At 34.3% G+C, this 12,669-nt stretch overlaps 2 protein-coding genes across 8 annotated transcripts in view; both read right to left on the bottom strand.

The window, feature by feature from the left end:
* LOC136026246 (alpha-ketoglutarate-dependent dioxygenase alkB homolog 6-like) overlaps window positions 1-2,290 on the bottom strand; it is a 106,340-nt gene extending 104,050 nt beyond the window's left edge. For 3 of the 7 annotated variants that reach the window (XM_065702611.1, XM_065702608.1, XM_065702606.1), the window contains exon 1: window positions 1,976-2,276. The gene's annotated coding sequence lies outside the window, so the exon portion shown is untranslated. Of the gene's footprint in view, window positions 1-1,975 lie in introns of all 7 variants that reach the window. The other 4 variants (XM_065702610.1, XM_065702613.1, XM_065702607.1 and 1 more) reach the window with 3 other exon arrangements.
* Window positions 2,291-5,345: 3,055 nt separating this feature from the next.
* Window positions 5,346-12,669, bottom strand: part of LOC136026244 (dnaJ homolog dnj-5-like) — a 92,478-nt gene continuing 85,154 nt past the window's right edge. Inside the window, exon 11 of the mRNA XM_065702603.1 lies at window positions 5,346-10,792. Coding sequence (XP_065558675.1) covers window positions 10,672-10,792 — 121 coding nt within the window. The 3' untranslated portion in view covers window positions 5,346-10,671. The remainder of the gene's footprint in view (window positions 10,793-12,669) is intronic.

The raw sequence follows: 12,669 nt of genomic DNA, 5'->3' as shown, positions 1-12,669 counted from the left end.
CTTCAAGAACATTTCTTAACTAATTTCTAAGACGGACAAAAGCTCTGATCTAGATTCTTAGATTAGCCTATGCTGATAGATAAATATGTAGGGAATTTTCTACACTATCTGCAAAGGACCAATTCTAGCTTCACTATAATAGGTTGAAATAGGCTACATGCTTTTAAATATAACTCAATAATTAAAATTGCTTTTACAGACAAAACTTACAGAAGTCAATTGGGTAAAATTATAGCAGTTTATATTACTGGCTTACCAATAAAGTGAACATATCACTTAATGCCTTTTTTTATGCTCTTTACAAATATAATAATTGCTTCTACCTTAAACTCAAATTTAAGCACTTTTTAACCTAACCTAATTACAAATAATTTCAGCACTGAGAAAATGCAGTATTATTTTGTCAAAAACAATGCAGAGAAAACATAGTATTATTTTGTTGGAAACAATAATCTTGACCATATCAATGAGTGGGCTGAAGAGTGGCTACTGTCATTCAACATCAGCAAATGCTGCATCTTGCACTTTGGACCAAAGAATGAAAACACAGTGTACTCAATGTGGGATCCTGCAAAGCAAACAAGGATTGATCTTCAACCCCACAATGAAGAAAGGGACTTAGGTGTGCTCATTGATAATCAGCTCAAGTTTCACTCCCACATAAGGAATGTGGTTTCTAAATCTAATACAGGACTTGGCCTACCCAAGAGATCTATTACAAGTAGATCACCCAAAGTCTTTCTTAAACTTTATAAGGTCATCATAAGACTGAACCTTGACTTTGGAAACTGCATAGCCACACCACCAAGGTTATAAATGGGTTGAAAGACCTCCCCTACAATGAAAGACTAAAAAAAACTCAAATTACCTACTCTGGTGTACCACTGCAGACAAGGTGACATGCTGCTTACCCATAAAAACTCTCTAATGACACATCTAGTCTCCTCAACCTGAATATGTCCTACCAATCCCATACAAGAGCCCATTCAAAGAAACTTCCTAAATGCCATGTGAACACAAGAATGCATCAAAACTTCTTCTCCAAAAGAATTCTCAAAGACTGGAATTCCCTTTCCAAGTCTACAGTGTCAGCAACCTCACCTATAACTTTCAAGAAGTCACTGGATAGCAAGTGGTCATGCAGGAACTGGAAATACTGCTGGCAAGATCCAGATCAGTAACAGATGTAAGTCATCATCACTCACAGAGCAACACAGATCCATTGGACCTTATCATTCTGAAGTGCAAATTAAGGTAATTAAGGTAATAGATAACTTGTACTTTAATTGGAATTCATAATTTTTAAGAGCTTAAAAAGTGCTTAAATTTGAATTTGTGGTAGAAGTGATTATTATATTTGTAAAGAACACAAAAATGGCATCAAGTGGTATGTTTGCTTTATTGATGAATCAGTTATAGGCCTATGAACTGTCATAATTTTTTGAAAATTTATCATGTTTAAGAGTTAAAAAAGTGATTAAATCTCAATTTAAGGTAGAAGTGATTATGCTATTATATTTGTAGAGCATAAAAAAGGCACCAAGTGGTATATTCACTTAATTGGAAAGCCAGTTATATGAACTCCTATAATTTTACCATCAATTGTAGTAAACTTAGGCTAGCCTAGGCTACTGAAATTGGGCAGCCTAGGTCTAGGCTCCTTTGGGTTTCATAGCCTATTGGCTAGACCTAAGTAAACCTATCATACTGGTTTACTTACAATTTGTAAGAATATGATTTTTATTATTAGAATAATACTTTAAGCAGTAAAATTCTAGTTGAGTGACTTCTTGCTATCTCAGAAAGGGGTTAGGTTAGGAAAATGAAACTTTCAGGATGGGTCTACAGGCTAAAATATATCCCAGGAAGGTATTTTAAAGTACAAACCTCTACTCCTTCCCTCTCTACAGAGCCCTGAAATTTGCCTACATGACAGGTCTATACCTACTGAAATTTTGACAAAACAACTATTTACCTTAATTTTCAGTCAGCCTATCAGTTGCTTTTTCTCTGCTTTTAGTTCTGAAAATGCAATTCAAGTTATTTGAGTAGAATTCTGAGCCATATCAATGTTTTGTTTCAAGCCTAATTAGGCTATTAGAGATGGAAGAATGGAGGCAGAGGCAATCTAACAGAGCTAGCCAGAAAACTTACTCGGTTCTCAAAATTAGACTTTTAAATGTTTATTTGAATAATACTTTGACTGATGTCTTATCTACTAAATACCAACTTCACAATATCTATGCAAGGCTAGTCAGCATTTTATCTTTTAAATGTTTTGCTGAATTTCATATTAGATGGCGAAACAAACATATTAAGCCACATTCTCGACTATCATTGAAATTCACGTTAATGTCTATACCAAGTGTTAAATGAAAGTGTTCCTCATTTATCTCCTTCTGATAGTTTTTGTTAAATAGTTTCCTAGGCGAAGAGGTAATGTTCCCCCTGGTCCCGATACAGCAGTGCTTAAGATCAAAGACGAAATATATTCTATTGACTAGAGTGAAAGGTTCCAGCATAATGAACCTTTGGTGTTTACAGTGAGGGTCAAAGACTTGAGCAGTCACAAGAGTAAAGCAAGGTTGTAACTTTCTGAGCAAAACAGAAAAATCCACTTTGGGAAGCCCAAGAATCATAAATAGCCTTAAGCGTAAACCTTCTACACAAAGCGTCTTTCCTCCCAGCGAAAAAATCCACTTCATTTCAAAATATATGCTTGGTCTTGAACCAAAGATCAACTTGGCTTAGCCCCCTCCTTTGTTTCTTCACTATCATTGGGAAAATTAACATTTAAAAAGAACAGAATAAGGCGAGTAATAATAACAGAGCTAATGCTTCATTGAGGAGGGATTGATTCACCTTTTTTTGTTATATTAGGCTAATCTTTGGCTGCACAAGTCAGAATACTTTTTAGCGCAATGATGGTAATGAAGGAAGACTAGTAGTAGGAATTCTGGGCTGTGGGATTAAACTGAAATATGATCAATTAGAGTCCTTTTCTAAGGAAATATCTAAACAAAACCTTGTTCAATAGTAGATGGCGAGAGGTTTTGGACGAAAGATTTGGTTCCATTTGGATTTTCTGATCAAGTAGCAAATAAATATTTTTGAAAGTTACAGAGAAAAAATTTTGCTCAAAAGAAATAGTAACTCAAATTTCATATTCATCAAATCTGGAAAACAAAATCTTAAATGATGCCTATTACATACAAAAACTATGGTGATTTTTACGAGCCATTGATTTCAAAACAGTTCCTTACAAGCTCAAGTGGCCAAATTTGCATTATCGTCAAGTAAATATAGAGATTAAAAACAACACAGTCAATAATTGTATAATATATTGTCATACTGGTTACTTGTCAGTCTAATATACAGACAAATAATCTAACTAGAAAAATTTATAGCCTTTATCACTAAGGAGAAATGAAAAACAATTAAATAGAGAGAGAGATAAAAGGTTATTTTCCATTACCACCTTGTATTAGATATCCTTTGCTTATCATGGCTAGACAGTAGAAGGCATAGAACAGGAGGATATCCTACGCCTGTCATGGCTAGGCGGTAGATGACAAATAAAAAAACTTTCCTTGTGCATTTACGGTTATTTTGGGAGCAAGCGGGAGCGTGAAGGGGGAGGGGGGCTACGGGAAACTCTAGAATCATGAATAGCCTTAAGCGTAAACCTTCTACACAAAGCGTCTTTCCTCCCAGCCAGACTGTTTCATTTAAACCTTTTCAGGAGGCAGTTACAGGGAATCATGCCCTGATTGTACATTATTATTAAAGCCTTATTTTGTACTGTCTATTTTATTTGTGGTTTTCTGATGATCTGGTTGATTATCTGAGCATAATATGCATCATCTCTAAAGTGCTGCTCAGTGCTCAGGCCATACAATCAGTCCCGTTTGAAAAAATTCACAGCAAACTTTTAAAAACATACAAAATATAAAAAACCCTTGACATGAAACCTTGCTAGAAGTGAACAATTTCTCTAGGGTCAGTGACCTCTACGCTTGGTCTTGCTAGAACAGAAACCTTAAATACTACAAATTTTTTCAGTGGACTCTTTACTTGAAAAAGGTAATAAAATTAGCTTTTAGCTTATCCTTTATTCTCAAAATTGTTAAGACTCAAAAACTGCGCATTTTCATTAAAATAATTATTCCTATAAAATCATATTTACTGATATACACATTTTCACTATTCAAAGCCACCTAATAGCCAACACGCAGCGTGTTTTTTTCGCAGTTGAAAAGTTTGGAAGAAAAGGACGAAAAATTTAGAGCTAAGATTATGATACTCGCAAAACGGGTAATGACAATAGTCGAGAATGACTCTGAAACTCGGGTGCTTCAAAGCGTTGAGGATGATATAATAAATCTTTTCCAGGGAAATTGTCTAGACAGTTTTAAGTCCCCTTTGTATCACCATGTGTTGAAACAAACAAATATTGAACGAAAATGAGGTTCAATCTCATATTTTAGGGCTATAATGAAATTAAAATTAAGTCAGGCAGTACCAATTTCAGGCCTGAGAATCTGGGTGGGTATGGGCCTATGACACAAGTATACCATAACAGGTATAATATAAAAACAATTTAGTGTCAGAAAAACAGTTGGGTGGGCAGGTGCACCCCCCCCCATGTCCAGGCCTAGAACCGCCACAGTGGTTAGGTCAAGTTTTGCCTACAAACGATGACAGGTTGCCGCGCTTTTGGGCCATCTAGTCAGGACAGAACACGAATAAGAAGTGGGGAGAGTTCGTATGAATATATTGAAACGAAACTGGCACTTTACAGAATGAAATTCAAGTTATGGATAGAGAGAGGTGAAGGAGGAATGTGTGTAGCTTGTGCTGCCATCAATGGGTATGGTGGTAGGAGTTGTCTAAAATACCAGCACTATAATACGGATTCCCTCTGCCAAAACTTATCCCCTGAGAAATTCAATTCCGAATTAAGGATGGACCTTCCTTAATCTTGAAATTGCGAGTCCAATGGCACAATTGATTTTTTTGTTGTTTTTTTATCTCATATCTTTTCCGGATACAACTAAGTATCTGCAATGGTAGAAACATAAACCATCAGTTTTTCATGGCCAAATCCTAGTACGGACGGTGCTAGAAGTACAAACCTGGCATCTATGTCCAGGAAAAATCGGAGTGGCAAAGACGGGAAGAAAACGGACTAGCTAAAAAGTATTGACAAAATTCTGTGTTCCTCTGTTTTTTCCATTCCAGAAATAGAATCAACAGATTTTTGCGATTTCTTCAAAACTTGAAAATACAAATGGAGGACTTCGGCAGAAGATAGTTATACAGCTTTATATCAAATAAAACCGAAATCTGTTAAAACATTTTTATTGCGTCACCAGATAAAGTAATACAGAAGGTCAGGGATAAAGGAACATTTTTTTTTCCCAATAACTTGTGTAACTTCGATTAACCAACATCTTCTAAACAATAATTAAGCCTACTTACTCTATAAGATAATTTTGTTACCTGATCCTTAAGAGATTCAAAAACAGAGAAAAAATAACCATAGCTTAATCTGCTCAGTAAATAAAAATTCGATGCTATGCCTAGGAAAATTTTACCTAAGGTACGTTCAGGCAAAGTGAATTAATCCGTCAGCCTAGAAAGGAGAATTGTCAGATATTCAACCAAAAATATTAATTTTAACAGATTTTTTAGCGATTAAGATAGACATTTTAAAAAAATTTGTAATTTTGCACAAAATCCCCATATAGCTAAAACTGAAATTAATATATCAGTCTGGAAATGACTGTTAGATTTTGTAGGTCAGTTTTATAGACTGACTATTTTTTTTTAGTAGCCGTTATACTAATTAAGGTAGATATTTCACCAAAAACGGAAATTTTTCAGAAAATTGGCATTGCAAAAATTGGAATAAATAGATCAGTCTGGAAATGGCTGCTAAATTTTAGTAATTAACAGGTAATTTTTAACAACTTTTTTACCCATTAAGATCGATAGTTCACCGAGAATTGGGAATTCTGCAGCAAAATAGGCATAAAACCAAAATTGAAGTATATAACTCAGTCTAAAAAGAAAGCTATTGATTTTAGAAAGTTTCAAGTGGGATTGAAGATCATTTTACAAAATAGGAATCAAAATATTAACATAAGCGCATTGATGAAAAGGAAGTGTTTAAATCTTGGCCATAAATTTCACTAACTGTCTGGCGATTTCACAGCCTTTTTTTTACCGACCAAGATCAATATTTCACTAAAAATTGGTAATTCTACTTCTTAATATATGAGAAAATATAAGTAAATGAGCTAGTCTGGAAAGGAGCACTGTCATTTCTGGAGAATTTTTTCGTCGGGAATAAAAAAAAACTCTTATAATACAGTAATTAATTATTATTTAGTTAAAAAGAGACCAACAGGAAAAACCCAAAAAGATATATTTATAAGATTATTAAATTTGTAAATAAATAATAAGTTTATCTATGGTAGTCAAAATTACCGGTAATGAAACTATCAGTTCTTAATTATTCAAGCCTAACTTTTACGTTTTAATGTTTAGATTTTAGCATCAACCTGTTCAATTGACTTAACTTCATACGCTTGTAAGGGAGTTTTCTAATGCCTAGAATGAAAACCAAAACATTTTGGCTATCAAATAATAAATTTTAAGAAAAAGACCAAGTTGATGGAGTCTATACTGAAATAAAGCTAAATGTAACACTGTAGTTAATTGTTTTTAGCTTATACATTTTAGTGTCAAGATTTTAGCGTCAACATATTCAACTGACTTAACTTCAAATGCTTCTAAGGACGTTTTCTAATGTTCAGAATGAATGCCGAAATAACCAAAAAATATTTTGGCTATCATATACCAAATTTTCAGAAAAAGGTCAAGTTTATGGAATCTATACTGAAATAAAACTAAATCTAAGACTGTGGTTAATATTCTGCAACTGCAAATTGTGATTAACTAATTATCTGCATTTAAACAATTCCCAATAATTAAAAGCAAAAGCAGATACCAAAAATCCTTGATCTATTATTTATGAAACTAATAATGCACTCATGGTGCACAGGGTGCCAACGAAGCCTCTTCATTCGCTCCGAGGCAGAGCTAGTGGTGACATCTTTCATTTCTGGTACTAATGACGTCATCAGACACCTTTAAATCTTGGTCATAGATTTGCAATAAGGTACCCTTAGCTTCTTCAGCGATAAATATCAACAACAAGAAGAACAATTGGGAATTCATTTCAAAAGACAGAGGAGTTCTATATTTGAATGAATATTTCGACCTATGTCCAAGGATCATCCTAAGCAAAACATAAATATATAAAAGAAAAGAAACCTACATTAAAATTAAAATGAAAAATTTTTAAACAGTACAAGCATCCTAACTTCAACGGAAGTTCAACCAGGAATGGTTGAACTTTGTCGAAGTAGGGATGCCGAGACTGCTTTAAAATTTTAAAATTCAACCAGGACTGGTTGAACTTCGTTGAAGTAAAGATACTAGGACTGTTTAAAATTTTTCATTTTAGTTTTAACGGTCGAATTTTAAGACAGGTCTCTTTTCTTTTATATATTTATATTTTGCTGAGGACGATCCTTGGACATAGGGTCGAAATATTCATTCAAGTATAGAATTCCACTGTCTTGTCAAAAGAAGTCCCAATTGTTCTTCTTGTTGTTGACGTTTATAATAGAAAGGCAATCTATTGTATATAGATTGCGATATTATATCGCGATCTAGCATCCAATGGTTGGTTGTTAAAGAAAGGAAGCTTTTTTGCAAACGTGTCTCAAATATGTCCATCTCTTATTCCAAAAACAGCTTATAATGACGCCAAGTCGAGACATAAAATCCCAATTGACAATATATCTCTTTTTAATTACTTCCATTCTTCATTTAACAGGCTTAATCAACTTGGATTCTCAGTAGCTCAACAGCATTCTTTAGAAAAGGCAAATAGTATTTGTTGTTTTCCGTGCTTTTAAAACAACGTACGCAAAACAAAGTTATGCAACGTAAGACGAAATTACGTTATTTTGTTCACGAACGTTATTTCGGACAGTATTTGTCAAAATAAGGACATTATTTCAGATGGATTACGAATCTCATCTGGTTTCCAGAGAATGCTAAAGACAAATGGCATTTTAAGGTCTTAGAAAACTATAATTTTAACACAATATGAGAACGTTTCAGGCATAACGACCTACAATGTCGACAACCTTTCCCCGGGTTTACAAAACAATAATCCTGGGCGGAATAAGCGCGATGTAAAAAGGGCATTTTAGAAATAACAACTAATCAATTTAAGTTTTTTTTTTCAAGTGTAACGCCTCAGGTTATGTTTTTGACAGAAACCAAAATATTAAAATAGAATAGGGAAACTGGTTAATCCTTAAATTTTCTACAGCAAATTTGACTCAGATACAGAGTAGGAATTCTAACAAAAATAATCACATTTAGGCTCCTCTTAGCTACAGTTTTACCTAACTCCAAACTATATACAAAGCGGTAATTAAAGAAATCTGATGATGACTCGGTAAAGGTCCAGTAGAAGAAACGGTAAAGATCCACAGATAAAATTAGCTTGAACACCATGATTATTTTTCTTTTATTAGTAAAGCATCGTATTACTAACAATGCCACCACCGTCTTTCCCCCCCCCTCTCCCCATTGCTTGCTATAGTAGACATATTGAACCGTCTACCCTCACAAATAATCGGCTTGCATCTTTGGCCCAAGTAAACGTTTCCCTTTCTTCAATCTCGAAATTTCTTCAAGGGCCTTATTTAGTAAGCTATTGCGGTCACCCGAATGGCTTGGAAACAGATACATACTGATACCATACAGAAGGATTTAAAGGAAATAGGAACTTCATAGAAGGATGAAACTTGGAACGGATTGGGGTAGAGGAGGAGCTTGCAGAGCTGTTTTAGTCTCAGTCAGCTTGGTACTAAAGCGAATTGTTAGCAGTTATCTTAGTGGTCTTGTCTTAAAACTTAAATATATGAAGTTCTGAATGGATCAAGCCATCGATACATATAGCTCAATATTTACGAGGGATTGAAGAACTTTCACGAAGTATGTGCGGTCTCCAGCGAAAAATGTCACATATTTAAGTCCAAACAGTCAAAACTTTCACCATAATTTTTGCAACACTCGCCTAAAAGGTTAGGTCTCGAAAAATCTTAGGGAAAATTTCCATCTCCCCAATTCTTGTTTTAAGCAGGAATTATCCTAGGCATAGCATTAAAAAAGAAGCAAAAAAATAATTAAAGAAACGATAAACTAATATCAATTAGACATAAGGACACTTGTAAAGCAACTGCATCCTATAATAATAGACAAACTTTAAAAAGACTACGAACTTTCTAAATTAGTAATGGGGCAAATCACCAATTTGAATAATGATTGTTCTCATTCTTAAGAGATACAACCTGGCATTCCCATTCAAAACTTAATATTTTAATAGCATAAATTCAAAATTTGGCTTCTTCCTGTGAAGTTGCAAGTTAGTTTCGTTGCGTGAAAGTAAATTATAATTTTGTTGATCCCCTCGTTTCGCAAAAACAAACACACCAAAGCGGGATTAGATATAGCCTATCGATGGATATTATAATCCATAGAATTGTTAGCATTATATTCGCAATACTTCTTTGAAGAAAATAAAAAAAAAAAAATTCATCTTACAAAATTTCAGTTTTAGTAAAAAAAAAAAAAAAACATAAGAAAAACGGAAAATAATGAATTTTACGTATTTTCGGTGCAGTTTGATCGATGGTACTGAGTTTAGCCTTAAGCTCTTGCAATTGAAGTTCTTTAATTTCTCGAAATATTTCAAATTTTTGAAAAATCTGTCTTTTAAAAATATGATAAATTAATTTCAAAACATTTTCTGTTACTAAAGAATAAGATCTAAACACCCAAAAAATATAGCAAATTAATTTCCCAATATATTAATTTGCGTAAACCGCAATGAATTTCAATATTGTGAAAAACAAACTTTTCAAAATGTTTTGTGTTGCTAAAGAATAAGATATAGCCACCCAAAAAATACCGGTAATTTGGCACACCAAATAAAAACTTTCATTTCTAGCGCCGAAATAGGCCATGTTTGCCAAGTTTCAGCCCATTTGGTAATTAATTTAGGAATAATTAGCGGATAGGCAGATAAAGGAGCCATTTTACAGTATAGATACAACATTAACCCGGTGCTGTACCTTTGACAATCACAACTGAGCCAAGTGTGCATCAACTGAAGCAAGCCTGCAACCTTAACTTTATATCCTGAAAATATCCTGCGCTTGCAACATTATTTTAGGAATTGTTTTGTTTGTCTTGAAGGATAAAATGTACGTTAAAACGCTTTGAAGAAGTATCTAGGAGGGTTCGTGGGTTCGACTCCCATCATTGGTGATATTTAAGTCGTTTTTTTTACTTGTACTATTGAACGGAATATTACACAACCGTGAATGCACTGGAAAAGACCAAGATAACACAGAAAAAAAAAGAAAAAAAAGGTTAAATCAGCATACGGGAAACCCCTAAACCAAATTTCACCTAAACTGTCATGAAGTGCTATAACCCCAGTGCTGTCCGTAGTCTAGAAATAGTTTGCCTGTTCCAGTTAGTTTTTTTTAGAAAGGTATGTTGGAACTTGAACCAGAGCTATTTAGCTTTCCTTTTGGCTTTTTTATTTTTTTGTCCATTGGCTCTTTCACAGGAGGAACCGTGACCAAAACTGCAGTTTTTATACATTCCAGCAAGTAGATTTTCCCATTCATCATCACTGAAAAATAAATTTATTAATCTAAAAGACTATGACAAATACAGTACGTTAAATAGTAACATGTTAGTATTAGAGCAATTTTTCAAATAGGTATTTTAGGAAATATAGATTACAGAGGATCTGTTTTCGTGAGCTTCTAGCACTTTTTCTTCCATACTTTCGGTAGAAGTTTACTATGTCGTTTCTTTCCAGGACAAAGTAACTACCACATTTGAGGTCATTCGTATGTTATACCATCATGCATATGAAGATGCAGTTCTACCAGAAACTGTCTTTTATTTTTAATGAATTTTTTTTTTTTTTTGGTAACAATGTTTTTGAAAGCAGAGGTAAAAACTAAGGAACTTAACCGGGAGATCCTAATGAATGCGCGGAAACTTCGTGATGAAACAGTGGCGAATCAATCGAACGTTTACCTAACTGATGATGTTCCGCTATCTGTGAGATAAACCCGTAAAGTTATTCGCATTTCGAGATAAATTGCGCATATATCAAATACAAGACATTGAAGCATGGGTCACAAAATCTGTACCAACCTATTTACAAATACAGAAGAGATACCATCCTATTTATGTTTAAAACGTCACCAACATGCAACACCGGATAAATTTTCCCTTGATGAGATACCAAAGCTAAGTATGCTGCTGAGATTAGGACGTAACTACGGTGGAGCTGGGGGTGATGTGGAAACTGGACAGTAAAAAATTGTTTTTTGGTAGAGTGAAATGAGGAATGAAAATTATTTTTATGTTTGTGAAATTTAAATAGTAATTGATTAGTGATATGATGTAGGTCCGACCCAACCATTCTGAATGGGCTGTGATCTAATAATGGTGTAATTCACGATTCTTGGGAATCTGGATATAATGAATAGTTGTGTGATGAGAAAAGGACATTTTTTTTTCGTTTCGGAGATTGTATTGTTTAGGAGTGCACTAGATCTTGTGTTGAGAGAAGGGTTTGATGATGAGAGCAATTTGAAGAGGATTGAGTCATCAAAGTATATGCTTGCTAGTGAGTTGATGTGTGGTCAAAGTATTCAATGTAAAAGTGAGCTGATTATGTTTCATCTTAATTGTAGGGGGCTAAACAGTTCGAATCGATATTTGTCTGAATTAGTTCGAAATGGTAGGGATATTCAAATTCTAGGATTGACTGAGACGTGGTTGACTTTTTCGAATGAAGCACTGCTTGATATTAATGGTGATAATTTTTCAGGAGAAATAGGAATCAGCCGAGGCAGTGCTCATATGAAATCAGACCTGGATGCTAAGGTAAGGGAGGGTTTGTCTGTTTATTCTGAAATATTGTTTGAGAGCATGGTACTGGAAATAAAGCTGATGCGGCCTAGTATTTATTTAGTTATAGACCCCCATCTTCTCACCCTCCCCGTTTTTTAGAATTGTTGGAGGGGCGATTGGAAAATTTCTCGGTTTCAATTTATCCATGTTTGATAATAGGAGACTTTCCTATTGATTTAAATAAGACAGATGTAGATTCCCGTCTTTATTGTGATAGTATGTTGAGTCATAGTTTGTTCCCATCTATTCATATTTGCAAGAGGATAACTGTAACTAGTGCGACGCTTATTGATAATATTTTTGTGAATATGAAGCGGAATTTTAGGATCCATACCCCGCGTGTGCTTGTAAATGATGTGTCCGATCACTATGCCGTCATGATTTCATGTCAGCTGCAGCACAATCTTCAACACAATCTTGTGGATCCCGAAACGCTAGACCGTATTTTGACCAGAAGTCATTGCCTAAATTTAAATTAGAAAAAGCCAACTTGACGTCTCTAAATTAGCGTCATTCTTAAGCCGAGAAAATGGACGAGTGGTATGGGAGAACGGTTTTACTTCTTGAAAAAACTTC

Source organism: Artemia franciscana, chromosome 4 (assembly GCF_032884065.1).
Source record: "Artemia franciscana chromosome 4, ASM3288406v1, whole genome shotgun sequence".
NCBI classification, from domain to species: domain Eukaryota; kingdom Metazoa; phylum Arthropoda; class Branchiopoda; order Anostraca; family Artemiidae; genus Artemia; species Artemia franciscana.
The sequence above is the reverse complement of the archived record's forward strand: the minus strand, read 5'-3'. Positions and strand labels throughout refer to the sequence as shown.